Below are 22,571 nucleotides of genomic sequence, written 5' to 3'. Positions count from 1 at the left end.
GCAGAAATATGGAATACATTTTTTGGCTTATACTTCAAACTTTCCAAGGAGGTAGACTCCCCAAACCACACTACCCCTTTACCCTGAGAGATGCTATAACCTACTGCCTACTGGCATGCAGACAAGGTCCCTGCACAAGTACTGCTAAATGCACCCTGATGCTGAAAAACAAGTGATCTCACTTCTAAAGCAATCTCTTTCCTCAACACACTCTACTGGCTGAAGTTTTGCCCTCAAAATTTGTGTTGGGTAAGACTCAGGAAAATCTCTCCAGCCTATTTTGTTCAAACAACCCCTTGGCTGTGTTGCTACTTGTGCTCTCTGCAGCTGTTTTCACAGCACTCTCAACTGACAACAAAGTTGTCTACAAAGCAGTCTTTTCCAGGGTAAAGGCTCCCTCCAAATTCTAAACAGCCCAAAAACTTGAATAAATAATCAAACTGGAACTTGGCAGCTCAGATTCTGGGGTTTGCTTATTATCAATTCTCACTCAAGATTACATGCAATCTGAATTAAAGAAGAGCCGACTAATTCAAAGTGAGAGACAAGCTGTCAGTATGGTTACAAAAACCCCCAACACACCTCAATTCAGCACTTTGCTATTGGTATTTATGTTTCATCCAAATAAGATGCACTAATCACTGAAAAATACTTGCCTAAAAATCAAGTGTTTTCTACTCATTCTCTCAGCTGCAGATCTTGGGAGCCAAGTTGCAACTGCATGTGCAATTAAGTTTCCAAAATACTAACACCACTGTGCTGGTCCTAAACTCAAAAGAAAAATCAAAACAGAGGCCAATGCTCTAAGTATGAAAGATAACAAGCAGTAAGTGGGTCTGCATACCTGGGTGACTGACAGCATAATGGTTTAAAATTATAGAAGCAGTACTCAGGAAGATATTCAGTATCTTCTGTGACATGTCCGAGCTTTCAGCAAGGTCTTCAAAGCCCCCACACTTGGAATACTGAAGTGGAGCTAATTTACTTAAGCCCCAAAAGCCCATTTGCTTGCTTCTGAACTGGCAGGGACAGCAATGAAATGAGAAACACAAGAAGATCTGCCCTTCCAGGGCCCCATTTATTAACTGAATATAAAAATAAGATCATTTAAGTGCAGAGGCACAGAAATCCACACCGTGGTGAAAAGATACCTTGGGTTAGCAGTAAACAGAGTTTACAATACCTTGTAAACAGACCTCTTCATAAGCAAGAAGCACACTGAAATATGACGCACACTGGATTAAAAGTCCCCTGTTGCAACAGTACTCCACAATTCTCATCTGGCTATTTGGGAGCACTTCACAAAAGGTGACAGCATCCTTTGCTCTGTTTTCAGAGGAGCACACGTGAAACCAATGAAACAACCTGCACTGTAAACAGCTGAAAAGCACTATAGCATTTTCAGAGGATGGCAACTTAGACCTAGTTAGATTTGCTTTGCAATGAATTATAATGGCCAAAGTTACTGTGCATTATGAAAATGTTAAAAATTATTCCTTTATGGTTTTACAGCAACCTGTTGCACAATTGAATAAAAAATTATTATTTTTTTCTTAATACAGTACATGGCATTTCTCCTCAATTGCACTAGAAGTAAATTTGGAAGCACTTTCAGTTTGTGTTATAGGCAGACAGAAAGGAAAAACAAGTCATGCAGACTTTGAATCTCCTTTCCACCTCTTGCCTACTATTCATCCCCACCTCTTCACATCTCTGAGTCCACATACATTCCATTGATCAGGTAATCCACTTGTGTGTAATCTTTCTTCTTGTAGCTCTCATAGGCCTGCACAAGGAAAAGAACTATAACAGTTAAGAAAAAGAATGTACCAACTAAAAGCACTGCAAGTAGTGAACTTTCATCCACTAAGTACTGAGTCAGGGGCTCGGCAGCAATGAGAATATACTCGTTGTCTGTGTGCTGAGTTTCTGTGAGGACCAAAGGTGTTGTTTTGGCTGCATCTGTTGGAGCCATGGTTGTTGAAAAGACATCAGATGTTGACTTTAGCCCATGTTCAGTCGTAGTTGCTACTGTAGAGGTTGTAGTTAACACCATGGCACCTCTTGTAGAGCCCAGAGGAGAAGCTGATTCATTCAAGGATGCTGTGGTTGTATTTGCCTCTGGCTTTAGCTCTGGTGATGTGCCAGCATGCACTGGATTCACAGAGTGAGAGCCCTCTGTTGGGATGGGTGCCGTGGCACGCGTGGAAGCACGGGAAGATGTTCCTGCATCCTGCAGGACGGGGGTGCTCAGTGTTGTGGTCAGCATCTTCAGGTCATCTCCAGCACTGGTGAGACTGTCAGGGTGAGGTGCACTGCTGCTGGTGGTACCCAGCCTAGGCTGCTGTGCTTGGGTACCTGCTTCAGAAGTAGCAGTGAGGAGAGCAGAAGTGGGGGACAATACTGGGACAGAGCTACTACTTCCTAATTTTTGGCTGGTTGTCACCATCTGGGTGATATTGCTGGAAACAGGAGAAGAGATGTTACCATGAGGGGGAGAAAAGTCACTGGATGACATGGCTGTAGTAAAGGTATCAGAACCTCCGGACCTGTCTGAGGCTTTGGTAGGTGCTTTGTAAGTGGTAGACAAAGTTGCATTTGTAATGTTTGTTGTTATGGCAGGGGCAGTGGTGACAGCATTGCTTGCAAGTAGTTTTCTTGTTCTTATTGTGACATCTCTCTTCTCAACCCCAGGAAAATGCCTCAAATGAATAGTATGAGTCTGAGCAATTAAAGAAAACTTGTTTTCCACACTGTGTTGGTCAATCTGTGCATTCAGCATCCTCTCAGTTTTCTGGGGATGGCTCTGGTGGTGAAACAGGGCTGGCCCCCATTTGCTGCTGACAATTTCTTCCAAAAGACAAAACAAATTACTTTTGTAAGAACAAAAAAAACTCTCAAGCTCAAATCTAATCTCAACCCCCAACGTGCAAACCAGAACACATATTCTGCAGTAAACACAGTACAAGTGGAATAGATCAGTCCTGAATTCAGCAAGAACATGAAAATTCAAGACCCCCAGCCTTTATTGCACATAATCCCTTTGAGGTTTTTTGGTTTGATTTTTTCTACCACAGACCTCTCATATTTGCCCAGCCAGGGAGTTAATTTCACAAAAGGGGAGTAATGAAGTAGAGAGCTACAATGCAGAGCACAGCATCAACGGAAGCAGTCTTAAAAATGTCAGCTCCTGAGAAGAAAACTCATGCTTTCAAAGTTACACATCATTGACAAAGCCTTTGTGCCTAGATTCGTAATTTTCACTTGTCAAAACTGAACAGAAATTTCTACTTACACCTTCATACATCAGGATAATTTCCTTCACAACTGAGCTAGATTTAAAGTGACATAAAACCCATCTGCTTATCACAAGTCCAGTTGTTATATTGCAGAGAAACCTTTGCCCAAATAACCATGAACAAACTTTTTTTTTAAACTTGGGTACAGTGAACTCTTGAAACAAACTTTAGAAGATTGATTTCCCAATTATAAATAAGCTCTATTTTGTTATTGTGTCACTTTATTAAAACTGAATACCCTGGCACTGGAAAGTCACCATGAGCAATTGCTGCTCTGATTAAAGAAGCAGTCTGTTGACTCTGGAACAAAATCCTGGCAATCTGAGAGAAAAACAATGCCAGGACATTTTCCTTTCTCTGAAAAAAAGATATAAATACATCTGTTATGCCTTTATTTTTACTAGGACAGTGTGTGGTGTGCAAATGGCTTGAATGAATGATGTCTTCAACATGGAGAAACTGTTACTCAGTGTTACAAAAGCTATTCAAAGACACATCATGCACTCATGCAAGTGCCAGAGTCCCTAGGACAAAACGAAACAGTTATTCCTATGAACTGTACCTACAGAATCACCCTGCAGGCATTTCACAGCCCATCTTCCTCAGCTGAAAGCCTATGAAGGGTTAAATGTAGGCATTTAAAGCAAAAGAATCAGGAACCTGATTTCCCAGAAGGCTGAAACAGGACTTTACCTGCAAGCAGGTCTTTGATGTCTTGCTCTCCAGCATTCTGGCACACACTCAGCTGGTGACACTGCAGGAGGAGGCAGTGATTCTGGTAGGGCACAGACCAATTACAGTCATGGCTCCCTGAAAACAGCAGAGAAAATGGATTGCTGCACACAGGATACCAAAGGCATTGCTTTGGCACTCTAATTAAAGAATTTTAAAAAAAGACAAAAAAAAAAAACACAACCAAAAAAAAAAGCCCAAACCAGACAATATCTAGAAGGTCTGGCTTTAAAGGATTCTGACTCAGCCTTAATGAAAATAATCAAAGAAAGCCAATGAAAACAATATTGCCAATGTAGCCTACCCACCTGTTTGTCTTCTGGTATCAGCAATTCCTGACAACAGCAATTCACTCACCCAGACAGGGACAAAATGCACTACAGTTAGGACCCAGTAAATTCATCTATATGTCTTAATGAGGAAAATGACCATTAATGGCCATTAAAACCAGCATCTTTATTAAGTTCCTAACCATTTGAATGTCAGCTATTCATCCACCTGAGCCAAGGTCTCATCTTCACCACAGCATCACCAGCTTTTTGTAGGAGCTACAAGATTTCTCATCTGGCTAGACAGGGTTGGGACCTTCAAAAGGACAACTATAAGACTCTTTTAGAAGTTTAATTCTTTGTAAAGTCATCTTTGTCTTTAATTAGAATTAATTAATTTAGAAGTTTAAATTAATTAATTTGGAAGTTTAATTCTTTGTAAAGACAGAGGTAGTGAGAAGGCTTTTACCTCAACAGATTTAACCCTGTGCTTGGTTGCAGGACAAAGTGGTTTCTTCTGAGGCAAAAAAACACACAAATACCAGGGAGCAAAGATTGCTCATTCTAGTGCAGCTGTATATAACAGCACTGCTCTCTTGCAAACATCTGGCAGCAGGGAATAATTTCTTCAATTCAAGTGACCTAACACTTTGCACGCCATCAACGCACACCAACAGCACATGCTGTTTCCTATGGAAGCTTGAAGGGCCGGGGGAAGCAGTTGTCCTGGATTCAATTTAACCAAAGCTGTCAGAAGTTATTCAGCACCACACATAGCAGCTGTAACTGTAAATGCCTGTAAACAACTGGATTTGAAAAAGAAAGCCAAAGGAGCAGCAGAGACCTTCAAGTAGCAGAAAATGCAGCTGGAATTCCATCCAAGGGACAAGAACCTCACCTGAAGCTCCTGGGCTCTGACAAGCCCGCCTGCATTGCTCTTCACTTGTAAGTCTGCTTATTTGTACTACATGGACTCCTTTCCCTTTCAGGACAGAAAACCTGTGTTCACATATACAGATGGAAATCAGCAGGAAGAACACAATGGCAGTCCACATCTTCAGGGTTGGCCTTACAGGGAAGCTTCTCTTCCCAGAAGAAATTCTCTCTTATATCAACTTCAGATCCACTGCAATATACCTATTAAAAAAAAAAAAAAAAAAAAAAAAAAAAAAGAAGAACAATTTATATCCCTATGAGCAGGAATGGAAAATAAAAACGTACAAAAGGCAGGCAAGTATCATTATACATCACAAACAAGCTAGGGCTCACAGGCAGGAGGAGTAAAGACCTTTCCCAACTTCCCAGAGAGGCTCCTTCTTTGGAAATGGTACTTTGCTCTCCTTCCTTCACGTCCCAATGGAACCGCTTAAGTCAAAAAGCCAAGTGTACAAAGTCAATCTCAAAGCCCAGAAGCATGTGGCAGCACAGATATGATGTCTTTGGACTCATTCTGAGATGATTCATGTTGTGCCCAGGCTCAGCAGAAGGGTTTTCACCAGTTTGAGCACACTGATAATAAGGGGAACAACAGTACTGGCCCTGCCTTTACACCAAGTCAGTCAAAACCAAGGAACCAAGGTTGATTTCTCCTTTAGTTTTCTTGGTCATTAAAAAAAACTCAAAGAAATTTTGATTGAAAACAAGAAAAAAACACTACTTCTGGTCTTCCAAGACATTACACAGACACAGCTGTTACTGAAGAATATTCACACCCATAGTAAGCCTTCATTTCCCCACATATAACAACAGACAATGTATTTCCTTCATTATTAATGCACACATGTGATTTTGACCAAATGGAGGGGCTTTCATCACTGAAGACACTGAAACAGCTCCCACTGACATCAGAGCAGATTAGTAGCTTCTATCTGGATTTACCCTCTTGGTTCTGAGGTTTTTGGAGCTTTGTATCAACTTCCAAACATTTCAGTCTGAACTAGACCTATTGTAAGCCTCTTCCCTAAGTAATTTTTAAGGGCAATCCTCCTCCTCATCAGTAAAGCAAGCTTTAGTCACCATCCTGAAATTACGAAGAGAAATGTGACAGCCTTCAAAGAGTGTTGAGATTCAGCTTTGTGTGACATCTCTGAGATGGATGTGATGACTGCAAAGGCAGTTCACAACACAGAATGAGCAGCATGTGTGAACGGTATAAATACCACAGTGAAGAACACCCAACAGTCCTCAGTAATGTGCGTAAGACCCTAATTTAGCCATCCAGGCTAGAAGTCTCAGTTTCAACCATGAGAACTCCAGTTTCAACCGTGCTTGGGAATTTAAGAATCTAAGAGCTATTTCTCCTCCATAAAAGCCCCGAGTAATGTTTGTTACCTGTGACTCAGATTGCAATATTTTGATGCTTTGTACCATTAAACTCTTGCTTCCAATTTTTCCTTCTGCTATATCCTAAAGCCCCAAACAGGGCAACAGAGTTCTAGCTTCAAAACCACCCTATCTGTAAAGGGATGAAATAGAAACAGCTTCCCCAAGCTTCTCAGAGGACACACAAGATACAGGTCTACACTGGACCATCAAAGAGCCAAAGATGGGGACAGAACCTGATACTAAAATGCAGTGCCTCAAATCCCAGAAAGATGGGAAGCCCAAAATGACTGTAGGGCCCTTGCACCCCTCTGCAGCTTTCTCTGGAACAGGTGTGCACAGCATCAGGCTCATTTTGTGCAAGCAGGTTTCTCAGTGCAGCCAGAAGTTCAAGCCTGTGTCATCTCACCCGGCAGCTGGAAATATTTCTAAATCTGACCTGAGAACAAGTGTCTTGGCAGGGAAAGGCAGCTCAGCAGCCCCATCTAGTCCTACGTACCAGCGACTACGCCGGGTGCCCAGCTCCACCAGGGCCTCTCTCCCACTACACACTATGCAAGCACAGCACAGACTGACTCTGCTCTTTCCTTATCACTGCTTCCACCTGCACCTTAGCACAGATGAAAGTATCAGGACAGGAGAGGAGATGACCTGTGCAATACCAGCACAGCCTTTGCAACATGCCACACCAGCACTGGCTGCTCAGGAAAGCAGCCCCACATTCTTGCCAGGGAATTGGCAATAATAATTTCTGTTGTTCATCCAGGCCAATTTCCAGTACTTCTCCCACTGCCCCAAACTGCAAGGCACTTTTACAAGTTTGTCTCAACTTTCACCACACTCTTACTGTCACTCTTCGCATATGTTGTAGATTAACCATTGAAAGCTGCAGTGGATAAGACTGGGATCAAGGGGGAAAGCAAGGGGAAAAAATTAAATATTCTGCCCACAAGAGATTTTCCTAGAGCAGACAGCAAGGACATCCTTTAAACCCCAAATCCTTCAACTTAAAGCAAGTGAACTGGGTTCTCTCAAAGACACTACAGGTACTTCAGAGCACTGTCTGGCAACCTGCACTCCTACCACACAGTGCCAAAGTAAGTGCAGTTATTGAAAAGTTCACAGGTCATAGCAGAGATTCAGAAAGTACTTAACCCACAAACATAAAAGGAAAGAAAGCATCCTTAATGTATTTCACATTTTAAAGAGTGCAGCTTATGTCCCTTTTCAAGGTCCAGAGTTTATAAGAAGCATTATTTTACAACCTAAGAAGTGACCCTGAGAATGAATTACCCACATAATAATGTATGCATACACCATTTTAAATAAACTAGTAAGGAGTAACAGCAATAAATACAAACACTAAACATTTATTATAGAAGTTTTTTTCATACCTTTAGTAATAATTTTGAAATTATAATAACTACCTTCAAAGAATAAACATCTTGCATGGCATTTTGAAACTGTAAATATAACAGGATTATAGCTATAAATAAATACTATCATTATTATTATAATTAAAATCTCAGGATTAATTAGAACAAATTTATTAGAAAAAATAAAATATTAATCTCAACCAACCCAAGAACTACATATATTTGTAAGATCCAAAGATCTTGCAAAAATCTTCCAAAAGTAGCTAGAAGCTGTTGCATAAGCATGCATCCCCTGTGCAGAGATGCTTTGCATCCCCAATCACCTCAATTCACTAGAAGTCGTTATCATCACAGCTGACTTTGGTTCCACTTCACTGTAACAAATGCAGAGCAAAACAAAACCCCAGAAAATTACTCTCACCTCTTCCAAAGTACCTGGCAGCCTTTCTGGATTAGGTCAGCGTTGGTTTGGGGAGACATGCCAAGCTCATGCACAAGAGATTTGTCCCCCCTTTGCCTCTCACTAAACATGATCTCCTCAGAGACCAACGGGCACTACCCTCCCCATAGGCACTCAATACAAGATCACAAGTTTAAAACACTCTTCAACATCCTTTAGCCAACTATAAAAATCCCTTTGCAGACTGCAGAGCAAGTGTGTGAAGCAGACAAACACAATGCACAGACAAGCAAACAGCTCCTTTCCAAGACCAGAGAGAGGATAACCAGTTGCAGCTATACCTTAATGCACAACAGATGAGGCTTGGGATGCTGTATGAAATATCAGAAGCTCCAGCTAGAGGTGTGGGATTTTTTGGCCTCTTCTATCTTAGCCAATTCCATTAATCCAGAACAGGAATTACAATGACTTGCAGATCACTTTCCCCAACTTAACAGCTGCCCTCTGATATCACAATCAATAATCTTGTGATAATAAGTATTTCAGACTTCCTGTCATACTTCCAGCCAGTCCCACATGGCTCCGTCTGTACTCAGAGAGGCCTCTGAGCACCCACCACCTGCACCAAGATCCCAAAACAACATTAAACCTTCTTGTCCAAACCATGTTGATCCATCTGGACAACACAGTGCATGCAATGAATGCTACTGTTCTCCTCAGAAATAATTTTGAGGAACTGGGGCAAAATACACTTCTCAAGCACTACAGTCTCCACCTATTGAACATCCCCAAGGAAAAGCCAAACCAAAGCAAAACCAAACCCCAAAAGACAGCAAATAAAATCTGGGAAAAAAACTACACTCTGAAAAATACAAAGTTCACTTTTGTTATCTGTGGCTGTAACTCAGCAGGGAATAAGCATGCTGGCAAACCAGAACAACTTTGAGTCAACAACTGAATGACTGATGACTTTGCAATGCACACGCATACCCAGAGGGCACTGCCTGCTGGGTTTCAGAAGAGTTCCTCATTTCTTGCTGATCTCACAGAGCTTAAGCCAAGGAATTTATACAAATGAAAAAAAAATCATTATTTCAAAGAACAATAATTGGGATGATGTTGCAAAAGCAGAGAGAAGCCCACGGAATGCAAATCCCTTGCCTCCACGCCCCCCACTCAGCAGCCTCAGCTGTTCCTGGTTAAGCAGCTGCAAGGTGCACGCAGTGACTGCACCAGGGTGAAGAGATATGGAACTAGACCAAAAAAAACACAAAAAGAGGGAATGTGGGTGTTAGAGATCACAGGTACAAAGTGTGCAAAGCAAATAATTTAGGACAACACATGCTCCTTTCAGCTGTCACTGAACAGCCAATAGGCATTGCCTCAAAATTCATACTCAAGTGTGCAGGGACTAGGTATGAAATAAGGTCAGAGTTGCAAAGAAATCTTCTATCTTCAGTATAACCACAAAGCAGGGATAACAGGGTGGAATACCTTTTACAGACAACAATGCTACTTCTCCCATCAAACTGAGAAGGCATAAGGCCTGTTTCCCACTTGCATTTGCTGCTGAACACTTGACATGTCAGCTGTCTGAACAAGTGCAACATTTCTCTCTTTGGAAAAACAGAATTAAACCAGATTTTGCTAAGGCAAGCACATCTCATTTCATAAATCGAGGCAAGAATACAGGAGACAGGGAACCTGCACTGCAATCCTCAGATGCATTTTACTTCCCAAGCTTCTCTCCAAGACTGAAAACACACACGTAGATAGATTTGGAGACAGAAGGGGCAACACCAAGGCACATGAGGCTGACTCAATGTCAGCCAAATATGACCAGATGAAGTTATATGATTCTCTGAACAGCAGCTTTAGAGCCATTACATTCCTTTAGCTACCCAAGAAAGTTATTGACAAGCTGCAAAACTGCTCCTACAAGCTTTACCAATCTCCACCTCTCAGTTCCTTGGTTGCCCACTTGGTTCCTCTCTCAGGGCACCAGGCAGACAGCTTATACAATTGAGGACAATCCACACTGCCACTATTCATGGCCATCATGCTTTGCCTCTGAAGAAAGAAATGTTAAAGCCTAAAATTCCCAAACCAGCACCACCCATCTATCATCCTTTCTCACTCATATTAGTGCCATGTGCTGCAGTTCTGATGCTGAGAAGTACTACTCAGCAAAATATTTCTCCTGTGAAAAATGATCAGACAGCCATTTGATTTATGAAAATGTGCCTTGTTTTGAAATATCTGATACAATCTAGTTTTAATATACAGAAAAGCAAGCTGCCAAAAGCTAACTGCATAAAGCTGTGGCTGAACAATAAATCTGTCAACAAAAATACTTTTAAGCAATAAAAATATGTACTATGGCTCAACTGCAACCTTCCCTAGTCTGGTCTGCACCCGAAGCAGATAGAAGTTTTCAGACGTGTTGCCGTCTCATGGGAACTGGAGATCACATGCAGGGCATTTCAAACCATGTGTTTCAAATTAACCAGCTTTCAACAAGACCCTCAAAGGAACCATCCCAGTGGGCTCCCACATGAACGCTGCAGCCCTTGAACTAACAGAGAGCAAAGTTCATCAAGAAGGGTAAAAGGCCAGCTCCCGACGCTGGTTCCTCTAAGTGACTGCAGCAGCAGGTACTCTGCAGCGCAGGTGCTTCACGCTTGCTGAGGGATGGGACCAGCACATTCCACATGCAAAGAAATAAACTGTGCCTGAGGTGCTACTGAATGCAAAACTGACAAGGTTGGAGCTAACAGAGACTTAGCAAGCAATGACTTCAGGCTGAAGGTACAAATAACCAGGTCTTACTTCTGGAGCAAGTGCCAGTAATGTTGAAGTCTGGTCACCCACCCACCGCCTGCCCTGCAGAATTTTACAACAGCCAGCAAATGCCTGGCAATCCACACCAAGTTTCACTGAAATGCTGTTTTCCACTCTAGATAATTCTGAGAAACCATTATGCTCTTCTGTAGGTTCATGTAGCTGAAATATTAACTTTAGGCCCGTGGAAACCCAGGACATACCTCCATCCAGAACACAAGGTTCTGCAACTTTGTTCAGGCATTTAAGCCTGTCCATGGTTTTCAGCAGGGTTACACACAGCAAAAATGTCACTTCATATTACAAAACCATCAGGCAAAACTGTGGGAGCTCAGAAACTCAGGAAAAGTTCAGAGAGCCTGGAAACAGCAAAAACATAACTCTAGTGCTATGAGTGAAAAGGAATGTCTGCTCAGCCCTAAAACAACTGGAAGAAAGGGAAACATTTTTGGCTATTTCTCCTTTCTTCATGGAAGTAAGATCTTTGTGCATATCCTGAAATATGGAAAATAAACACAAATTTGAATAAAAAATTCCAAACATATGTGGCTCCACCTCCAGTTATCCTCACAAGCAAAACACCCTGAAGGCTCCTAGATTATAGGTTTCCCTTATTTAAGCAAACAACTCAGGTTAAAAAACAAAGGTAGTTTCATATGGAGTCTCCCAGGTGAGATGCAGCAAAAAGACACCCCAGCTTATCTCAATGAAATATGACACTGGGGAGGTTTACACCATACATACGTTAGGACACAGAAGAGATTCTTCCTAAAGTCTTCAAGCCAGGAATACACTTACAGTGATACCAAATAAAGTTTGTTGGCACATGCATCCCTGCTTTGTGATTTTGACAGCTTGAAAAGTGTGGAAATAACAGGGCAGGGTGGGTGAGAAAGCTTAGCCAAATCTATTTTTTTCCAAACAAAGAAAGAATCAAATGCAGTAGCAGCTCTCCTCATCCTTGCTGGTCTTCCCTGTGGCAGGTTCTTCTTAGCCAGCAAGTCTTCAGGTCATGCACCAATATGAATTTAAACCTGTTATCAGAACCTAGAGGAAAAACAACCTTCTCTTTCTTTATCCTCATGAGCTGCCAAGGCAGCATCTGCAGAAGTGCCTCAGCCCAGCTCTCGGGTCTCATCTCCTACAAACCAGCAGGGCAGCAGCTGTGCTCTCCTACCTTGTTCTAGATTCCCTCTTGTCCATTTCAGAGTAACTCTTTATTACAGTTTTGGGTCTTGATACTCAAAAACTGATTAATAAATCAAAGTAAAATAAGCTTGGTTTGAGCTTCTCAAAGCTCTTCCAGTACCCCAGAGCCCCTCCCTTATGGAAGAGGGACTGCACAGGCAGCAGCAGTTTCTTCCAAACCTTTCTGAGCTCAATAAAAAAGGTCTGTCTATCTGTCTGTCTGCTGCTGATGTGGCTAACAAGAACTCCAAAAGTATTCCAGGGGGTCACCTGAATACCATGGGCATCTACAGAGAGTCAGCAGAGCAGCTCACCCAGAGAGATTACAATTACCTCAAACATCACTTTAACTTGCACCATTCACAAATGTGAAAAGTGTTCTGTATTTGACTGGACAGATGGGGTCTCAAATACAGATATTTTCAGAAGCCATCTCAGACACCTCTGTGCTAATATCAGTCTTCAATTTTTGCTCAGCAGTACAGCAACAAAAATAGAAAAAAAACCAATCTTGAAACCTCTCTCTCAAATTTTAATACCTGAACTTGTAACAAAAGCATGAGGTTATTATTTCTCCAGAAGCTGTGACCTAGAAGCAGCAGGAAGACTGAACCTATTAGAAACTTCTGGGTACTGATTTTATGCCAAAGATGCCCCAATCCTGTAATGAGGGGAACAGTGGACTAGAAAAGCCAAACTACCAACAAGATAGACCCTGATTTCACCCTGGTTCAAAGATGAGCTCACCATACACTCATTATCTAGGCCAAGAGCTTCCCCAGGAGAGGTTGTCTCCAAGCTCAGACAACAAAAATAAGGGAAAGGACAAGGATGTGATAACCACAGTACAAGCAGTAACTCTCACTGCTTGCTTCTGACTGGTGTTCTGAAGACTTCAGCTCCAGTGTACTCCAGTACAAACCTGTCCAATATCATCAGAGCAGCAGAACATCATTGTAGGTCAGGAATCAACAGGTGGAACAGACTGTGACTGAATGAAATCAGATACAAAACAAAAGATGTGCCAGGAATTGAAGAATTCACACTTGAATTAACATGCACTTCTACCTATCAAACAACACCTTTTGTTTCAAATTGTTTGCTGCTAGAGACTCTGCAAGACTGGAATGGGAAATGGCTATAAATGCAGAAAAGTGAGAACCCAGGCAGCCAGCACAGAGGTACAACACTTCTTCAGCCTCATTCTTTAAACGAAGTTTAGGACCCTCAGAACTAGAGACCAGACTAACACATCCAACGTGAAGGCTGAAGAGTCCCATCAGCTGGTTGTGGGGACCTCAAACCCATAAACCTGCCCCTACCCTCTCAGCTGCTCTTGCTTCTTTCCAATTGTAATGAAGCAGAAGGGTTAAACCCCACCAGTAAACTGCCTCAGAACACAAGGTGAAGTGGCACCAATGCTGCTTTCCTCAAAAGCTGCAGTCTGCAGTAAACCAAGAACTGCTCTATAAACAGCAGAGTCATCCCTACAGAATGTCAGGAATCTCAGAATGACACAATGCATGTTTGGGACCACAACTGTCAACTGCTGAGAAGTGTTTGCTTCTTAAAATCATCCAGAAATCTGAAAGCTTCCAGAAGAGATCAGAGAAAACTCCAGGTATCCTCTTCAGGCTCCTTCTCTATTTTGGGCAGTTTAGAATCAGCATCTTTCTGAGATGTAATGAAGAAGGGCACTTACACTTCAATTGCCTGGAATAATATCATGAGATAAATCTGCCCAAGCTTATAGCAGAGCAGAAAAACTGCACTGCAGTGAGGATCATGTGTTGAGGATTTAGGGGTTAGTTTTACGTTTGTATGACTTTTTTTTCTGACAGCCATCTGAAGAAGATTTAACAAACCCTCTAGCACCTATAAGTAAAGACAGAAAACTCTCTACCTATGCAGATGCATATTAACATCTACAAAAATCAAACAATCTCTAACCATTTAAACTGCATGCCCACCATTTCAGTCTTTGCTTTTTAGAGCACTACCCCACAGCAGTAACACTGCTGGAGATGAGAGAAAATACTGAAATAAATTTGTCTGTGTCTTTTATTTACAAATTCTCTCCTTCACCGAGATATCTTTTATGCAGACGAATCTGTATATGAAATCCCGTGTTATAGTCCTATGCTCACTGGATGGCATTCCTAAGAAGCAACAGTAAATGTGAATGCCTGAGTCAGCTGTTCATCACAATTTTGGAGCATGCCTTTTAACTCCAGAAGGGACCTCTGCAGGTGTTATCTTACTGATTTACAGCAAACAAATTTGTCCCAAGACATGCAATAACTTAAGAGCTCATTCAGTAGAGGGGTTTGATGTCAGTCAGCTCCCAGGGGACAGGTTGCCTACTCCACAGTTTGCATTACATCTGTTTCCACTTTCAGAAGGGTCAAAGACCAAGTGCAGAACATACCACCCAGAAAGAACTGCTTATTAATATTGCCAAAACCTGCAGGAAAAAAAAGGCAACCAAAATCCCCCAACTCACCACCATTTTCTGTTTATATTTTATTTTTAAAGTCTTTCATTCAGATATTCCTTAAGAGGATTGATTCATTGCATCAATATATATCCAGCTTCTCTACATTACAAGATTTTCAAAGCCTAGAAATCCTTGCTCCCTTTGCAATGGACAGAAAACAACAAACGGGAATCTACAACTACATGGGATTCAGTCAAAAGCTACTTGCTAAACAGTAAACAAACACAACTTCCTGCTTTTGCTTACCAAGTCACCTGGTAACAAAAGCCATCTGCATTAGAGCTTAGACCAGGCCACAAGCTTCTCAAACTCAAGCAAGTGTCCCTGAAGAACGCTATCAGCTGTTTCCACATTAGCATATGTGTCTTAGGCAGTAATTCTTCAAACACACAAAGCCCATGTTTAACTTCATATATGAGAATAAGTCTACCAGAACCTGTGGAACCTGAGACCTGCACAGAACTGAGTTGTGTAGCTACTGGCAGGCTCATGACACTGCAATCCCTTGCTGGCTACACCACCCAAAATGTGCCCACTGGAGTGAGGGATATCCCAGACACTGTCAGTGATGCATTTCAGCCACAGCATGTGCCTCCTCCAGCCACCTCAGAGACGGTCATTACAGCCACAACACATGGGTCCTGCCACTGCAACAAGGCAAATATAAACTGCTGGCAATCCCTTAAAAATCATCATCATAGATGAAGATACAATTTATGTCTCAGCAATGCATGTTTATAGCCTAGAAAGCCTGGGCTGCATCAAGAGCAGTGTGGCCAGTAGGTCAAGGGAGGGAATTGTGCCTCTCTACTGTGCTCTGGTAAAACCTCACCTGGAGTGCTGTGTCCAGCACATCTCCACATCTCCTATGAAGACAGGCTAAGAGAGTTGTTCAGGCTGGAGAAGAAAAGATTCTGGGGAGACCTCACTATGTTCTTTCAGTACTTAAAGGGGGTATATAAAAAAGAGGGAGATGGACATTTTACAGGGGAAGAAAGTGACAGGACAAGGAGAGATTTAGATTAGATGCTAGGAATTAGTTATTCACTGTGAGGGTGGTGAAGCACTGGCACAGGTTCCTCAGTGAAGCTGTAGATACCCCTTCCCTGAAAATGTTCAAGGCCAGGCTGGAAGGAGCCCTGAGCAACCTGATCATCTCTGCCCATGGCAGGGGGGTTTGGAACTAGATGATATTTAAGGTCCCTTCCAAGCCTACCCCTTTTATGAGAATAAATGCTCTTTGCTTGCACATTGAGAACTTCAAGGTATCACTGGGCATTTCTCACCTGTCAGAATTCCCCATCTTTAACCCCCTTAAAAAGCTGATCTCTGTTTATCTTCCAGGAAAAAAAAAAAACAAACCCAGAATGCTTTTTTCCCCACCACATTCTCCTTTTTTAATTAGATACAGGAGTTTCAATCTAGATGCTACTGCCAGCAAGACAACACACGGATGATGTAAAGCTTCATCAAAAGGACTGATGTTATGGAGGAGTTTTGCTGACACAAAAACACAAGCCAAACCTTTGCAACATGGGTTAGTCCATACTACAACAGGGCATCAGTTCAAAAGAGCAGAGGCAAGGTAGATCAACTCTCCCTTATCTCACAGGGTGGGAAAAGGGGTGTGAGACTGAGTCATTTGTGTATAGCTACAGGAGGAATTAATCAGAGCTTGAAGTGAAAATGTAGATCAAGTCTCTTGAAATCCAGCTTAGTGTACAGCTACAAGACAGTCAGCTTTTCCTATGAAAGCACATATGTAGTAAGTGTGTCATTAGGAGCATCTCAGGAACATCCAGAAATACCTGGTGTGGGATTTGTCTTTTCAGATGGAGAGAGGGAAGAGGAGTGATCCTATAACATAAAATACAAACAAATCAAATTCCTACTTCAATATTGATATTCAGGGCATGATGTACACTGAGAAATGTGGAAGTAAAGAGGTAACACAAATGCATGAAGCAGCCTCCTCTCCACTTCATGGTTGTTTAATCTTAGACAGATCCCAAATATTACCCTTCAACCAGTCTGCATTCAGACCACTTCTACCTTCATTTCCTGTACTTCAATTTATTCCTGGTTGTTGAACAAAGATTAATTTTGCCCTCGCCCATCTGCACATGCTCAGTCCCTGCTGACTTCTACAGAGTTTCACTCTACTAATTGGCTTGTTTTACAGCAGTTTCAAATCTATGCAGAGAGACCAAAAGCAAAAATAATGATTTTGAGTGTAGAAACTTACCATGCAAACACTTGTAACTGTTTTCTTGCTGTCAGGAATTAGTGTGCCTTTAGGGAAAGCAAAAGCCAATAAAAGCCTGGATACAGTAGGACTACAGCTGAAAGCATAGGGAAAAAAATGTGTAAAATGTTATTGTACGCAATCAGAGACATTTCTGTGAGCCTGTCAAAGCATTTTCACAAAGAGGTGGAAGAGTGGAAAAGTTTATCCTACTTTCTATATAGAAAAGCCAAACATAAAAATGATAGAGCAGAAGACTCAGCAAAAGAACATGCTTAATCCTATTAAAATTAATGAGATTTCATCCTGGTCTCCACACACTAGCTGTAGTAGCAGCTTAACTTAAATGGATTTAAAAACAGATTTAAAGTGCAGCAAAGTCTCCTCAAGCAAAACAAATATAAACCCAACACAAGCATACATGTAAAATCCAACACAAATTTTATCAGCCACTCTCTTTCATCCTTTCTTTTTTTTTTTTTTTTTTTAACAAATCTGAAACCGGGACAGTGGGACACATGAGAAATATACACTGACATGTTTTGCTGGACTATTGCATAAGTAGTTCTCTCGGCTTGGCACCAAGTCAGAGTCAGGTGGAGCCAGGGAAGGCAGTCCCAATGCCCTCCTGAACAGTTATTGTTAGCAGAAGCAGTGAAGGGGACTTGCTGAATGTCTCAGTAAGTTAATAAAAAGGCTCTTGTACACAGACCACCTCACCTTCCCTCTCTGTGTACTTAGGGAATAACAGAGGTAGCTGTGGGCACTTGGACACCCCATGGCCACATCTGCAGAACACAATTTAGCTGTCCTTTAGGGGACACAGCCCAGCTGAGACTCCCCAAGCAAAGGTGCCAGGAGCTGTGGTGATGCACAGAGATAATCCAGGCACACCCCTGCAACCCACACTGCCAGCACAGGCCAAACTTCCTGCTCAAATGGAAGACCAGCTAGTTCCTCAAGCAGGTGCAAGATGTACAAATGGACTGTAGGCCCTGCTACCCTGGGGGACAGCCCAGCTGGCCACAAATAAACAAATACCCTTATACCTGGCTCTCTGCCTTCTGCTCCTTTCATCACATAGTCTTGCAAGAAAGCAACCAACCAAGCAAGCACCCAGCATGTTTTCCAAATGGTTGACAAGTTATGTTCAACAGGAGGAAAGGACAAGATGAAGAATGCAGACCCACACACTGTCATTCCAGACCTCACATTCTGCAAAGGGCATTTAAAGACCAGCCTTCCCACCACAGCAATGCCACCACTGGAGACAGGGTTCCAGTCCCATCCAGTCTGACAGCACTACACAGCACCACCTCGGTGCCAGTGCAGCAGCACAGTTACCTCTCAGCACTAAAACCCAAGGTCTGAGCCTTGAGGAGGCTGTGCCCAGAACAGCAAAGAAAAATAAAGCCAGCAAAGGAAATAGAAGACCTTCAGACGTTTCAGCATCTATAGTGATGGACATTCAAAACTGCCCTGAGGAAACCTCATTCCAGTGAAATCACAAGAACAGCAAAGCAGAGCCCTCAGCTAAATGCAAGGTTTTCACCTACAGAACCAAAGCAATGCACAAGCCAGACAGCAAAACAGCAAGCAGCCAAGTGCTGCTTTGCACACCAGCAAGACAGTCATGTGGCTCCACTGAGCATTACAGCCCACCTCTGCAGTTCTTGCGACTTACTTTCATTGGGTAAGTTGTTCACAGGCACATGCAGAAATGTCAATGCAGACATTCCTTCAAGAAGGGAGTCTCCATACCATGGGGGAGATAAGCAGTCCTTTCCTGAACGAACTGCTGCCCCACAAGCACCCTGAGCACCTCACCTGCACGGGGACTCTCTTGGATTGCCAGCAGTCAAAAGCTGGAAGAGCTGTGAACCCAAAATGCAAAACCAGGTGCTGCCTGCACTAATTTTCAGCATTGTCACTGTCCCTGCAGTGCCAGAAGCATCCCTAGACTTCAGCTGCCAATTCGCAACTCCTTCAGTAACTCCCCCCAGTCTAAGCTGTAGGAAGGAAACGAGAAATGACTGGAGGAATGAACGCGTCAAATGCTTGCTACCATCAAGCAAGCAGTTTATTTCACAGAACTTCTTGGCTCCGCTATCAACCAAGTCAACAGCCTTCTGGGAGCCCTTCCCACACCCAGGCTGGGTGCCATTGACATGTGGGGTATGACAAAGGACTACACCTGCAGAACAGGCTGGAAGCTAGGAAGGGAACCAACCTTGCTGAACCAGGGCACACAGTGTCAGATGGCATCCAGCAACAGCACACACAGCAGGGATACTGCCCTCCCAGTCATTTTAAGGGCAGGAGCAAAAGTCAAACATCATCTGGTCTGGCTGCTGGCTCAGCACAACCCATAGAGGTTCACCCTACAATTACTGTGCTGGACAGGGGTGGGAAGGGCATCTTGTGTACCTCACTAATGAACTTTGAACCAGCTGTGTACATAGGTACAGACACCTCCTTCAGAAAAGCATCCCATCCCAATAGAAACAAGGACAAATGGCCAGCTGCTGTGGGTTGTCACTGCTCTGCAATGCACAGCAGCTGAGGAACTACCTGCAAGTCCTGTGAATTGACTGCTTTTTCCTCCAGCTTTCCCATGCACAAACATCTCCGTTCCTTAATATCCCTGCAACATTCTCACTTGAAAATTTAGCCAGTAACATACTAGTGAAAAGCCTGCTAGTACATTTCCCCTAACCCATTGTATACATCCAGACATTTTAAATACATCACCAGGTCTTCAGCATTGAAGTTTTTCATCACCAAAGCTCGTAATTTTGCTTGCAAATTACACCCGTAGCCTTCAAAAAGCCTGTGCCAGGAGACTTCCCTTAGAAGGCAGAGGCTTCACGTTGTATGGATGTGCCAATAAGAATTTCAATAATAGCTAACCAGATGCAAAGTCTGTTTCCTGGCAGAGGGTTTATAAATACAGCAGGGAATTTGCAATTAAAAACAAAAAATAAAGATGTCCTCACCAACATGTTAAGAGACGTGTAGCCTGCAATTTCTTCCAAAAAAGTACTAAAACAATACATGTGTGTATGCATGCATTATATATATATAACAGCCAGAATCAAGCAGCAAACACACCCAACGCATGCACAAATCTACTACAGACATGAAAGCTAATAAAAATTAATGGTTTTCTCCTAAATTATCCATTATCACATAATGGACTGCATTAACATACATAGTAGTGGTTGATTATGGTAGGTAAATTAGATTAATACAAAAATACATGCACTTTTGAGACAGAAACATTGCATCAACATGCATCCTGTAGCCTACTCTTCAAAGCTACCATTCAGTCATAAACCCTCTGAGGACTAAAGGGCACCAAATGTTCACTATCAACAAATTTACATTGCTCATCAAAAGTACACGGCAATCTGTCTTAAGGTGGGGAGGATTTGTTGGGTTTGTCATTCCAGTAAGCAGTCAGATAACTCACTTTATCAGGAAACAGCAGTGGTGTTGCATGACCAAGTCTGGCAGGGATTCAGTCAGCTAACATGTAGGACACCAAGGCACATTACTTGACTGGATCCTGCGGCAGGAGTTTCCTTTGCCAAGCCTAGAAAACAAAGTTCAGGAGACAGAGGGGAAAGTTAAAGGATTTGCTGAATCCACCAGGAGAAGATTCACTGCAAGAGGATATCCCCACAGAATGCCATATTTGAGAGCCTTGTCAAAGAACAGTGTTTATTCTTCCTGCCACTTCCTGGACTCCAGCTGACACCTTGCTAACATCACGCAGTGTACAGTTAAATCTTCTGAAAACCTGTACTTCAGGTAGGATAAACTGAAAAACATTTCAGTGCGATACCACAGGATGCCACTTACCAGGGCAACCTCACTCGCAGACACTCAACATCATTTATTCGGACACACGATATATTTACATATCGGTGATGCCGTGCCTAAGGGTAGCGACTCCCACAGACACCGGATCTTTGAGGTGGTCCGTAGGGCCTAAAAATGCCATACTCCGGCTGTGAGTTACTTGCTGAGTCAATCGCCTCTTCCCCGCGATGCAACCCCGCTCTCCCCGCTCCCGCCTCCCCACTAACAAAACCACCGACAAGCGTTCACGGACCGCAGCCTCCGCCGCCGCGGGGGGAGGGCTGCAACTTACTGCAAAATTTATTCCAAACTCGTGCCACAATGTTCTCGCAACTTTATGTGGCAGTTCCCGGGAACGGCTGCCGAGCCGCCGCTCCCCGCTCGCGGCTCCTCGCCCGCCAGGGCCCCGCGCCCCGCGGAGACCCCGGCACGGCCGCTCGCCCGGCACGGCCGCTCGCCGACACCGCGTCCCTCAGGCCCAGAGGATCACCGCCCGCCCGTAACTCACGACGTGGCGGGGCCCGGCGGAGAAGGCGGCCCCGGGGCGGGAGAGGCGCTCGGCCGGCGCTGGCGCGGCCCCGCGGGCAGGGAAAGGCAGGGAAGAGCCCCGAGAAGGGAAGGGAAAGGACGGGCAGGAACGCCGGAGCCCCGCGGCCCCGCCACATGCCACGGCCGGACCCCGCCCTGCCCGCGCCCCATTGGCCCGGCCCCGCGAGCCCCGCCCCGCCCGCGCCGGCCCCGCCCCCGGCGGCCGCCCCGGAAAGGCCCCGGAAAGGCCCCGGGAAGGCCCCGGGAGCAGGGGGCGGGCGCTGCCCTCGGAAGTGACGGACACCGCGGGCCCGGGGCGGCGGGGCTCTGTGTGAGTTACCGCGGCTTAACGCTGCAGGGGTGTCTCTGCAGTTCTGCCTGGCGCACAGCGGCGAGAAACCATGCTCACACCAGGCTGTTTTCCCTCTCCTGCCGGGCTGTCCGCACCGGGCGCTCCGGCGTCACCGGCTGCGGTGGCGGCACAGCGGCGGGAGCGGCCTTGGCAAAGCTCCCGCTGATGCCGACCCGTTCTGCGGCTGGAGCGGCTCTGAGCAGCCTGGTCTGCTGGGAGGTGTCCCGGCCCGTGGCAGCGGGGCTGTAGCTGGGTGAGCTTTAAAGCCCCTTCCAACCCAAACCATTCTATGGTTCGTTATCACCACCCGGCAGGAAAAAAAAAAAAAAAAAAAAAAAAAAAAAAAAAAAAAAAAAAAAAAAAAAGTTAAGTATACTGGCTAACAGCGTCTTGTTATCCCGGAGTATGAGAAACACATTCCACCACAATCCAGACATAACTGTTCTCATATAACCACTACAGTGTGCAAGTCTGCTTTATGGACACACCAGTCCGCTTTATGGACACGCCAGTCCACTGCCCTCAGCATTGCATAAACAGAGAATGCTGCTGAACTAAATTGAAGGCCAGAAATCAGCTCTTCAATGATCATTTTGTTATTTTTTGTATCGCTGTCTATGGCAGAAGTTTGCACATCAGCAGCCTCCAGCTGCTTATG

At 43.8% G+C, this 22,571-nt stretch overlaps 1 protein-coding gene across 6 annotated transcripts; it reads right to left on the bottom strand.

Moving 5' to 3' along the window:
- Positions 1 to 1,059: 1,059 nt before the first annotated feature.
- Positions 1,060 to 22,231, bottom strand: C5H11orf24 (chromosome 5 C11orf24 homolog). 6 transcript variants are annotated; one of them, XM_072929829.1, is made up of 7 exons: positions 21,326 to 21,725; positions 20,642 to 20,764; positions 17,170 to 17,266; positions 16,733 to 16,781; positions 5,199 to 5,437; positions 3,993 to 4,109; positions 1,060 to 2,850 (listed from the first exon to the last, which is right to left on the bottom strand). In XM_072929829.1, exons 5-7 carry the CDS (start codon positions 5,353 to 5,355, stop codon positions 1,706 to 1,708), a joined length of 1,419 nt encoding a protein of 472 aa, XP_072785930.1. In that variant the 5' UTR covers positions 5,356 to 5,437; positions 16,733 to 16,781; positions 17,170 to 17,266; positions 20,642 to 20,764; positions 21,326 to 21,725; the 3' UTR covers positions 1,060 to 1,705. The 6 variants fall into 6 exon arrangements, with proteins under 6 accessions (XP_072785930.1, XP_072785931.1, XP_012429509.5 ...); XM_072929830.1 differs by lacking the exons at positions 16,733 to 16,781; positions 21,326 to 21,725 and adding an exon at positions 21,902 to 22,231; XM_012574055.5 differs by lacking the exon at positions 16,733 to 16,781.
- Between the last annotated feature and the right edge of the window lie 340 nt (positions 22,232 to 22,571).

This window comes from Taeniopygia guttata, chromosome 5, assembly GCF_048771995.1.
Source record: "Taeniopygia guttata chromosome 5, bTaeGut7.mat, whole genome shotgun sequence".
Taxonomy (NCBI): domain Eukaryota; kingdom Metazoa; phylum Chordata; class Aves; order Passeriformes; family Estrildidae; genus Taeniopygia; species Taeniopygia guttata.
This window is presented reverse-complemented; position numbering and strand designations above follow the sequence as displayed.

What these genes read in the sequence shown, in the direction of transcription:
- C5H11orf24 (XM_072929830.1), bottom strand. Translation starts at nt 5,355, where the DNA reads ATGTGGACTGCCATTGTGTTCTTCCTGCTGATTTCCATCTGTATATGT. An exon ending in TCAGAGCCCAGGAGCTTCAG is followed by an intron (nt 4,110 to 5,198) that starts GTGAGGTTCTTG and finishes TGCTGTTTTCAG; the next exon opens with GGAGCCATGACTGTAATTGG. An exon ending in CATCAAAGACCTGCTTGCAG is followed by an intron (nt 2,851 to 3,992) that starts GTAAAGTCCTGT and finishes GTCTTTTGGAAG; the next exon opens with AAATTGTCAGCAGCAAATGG.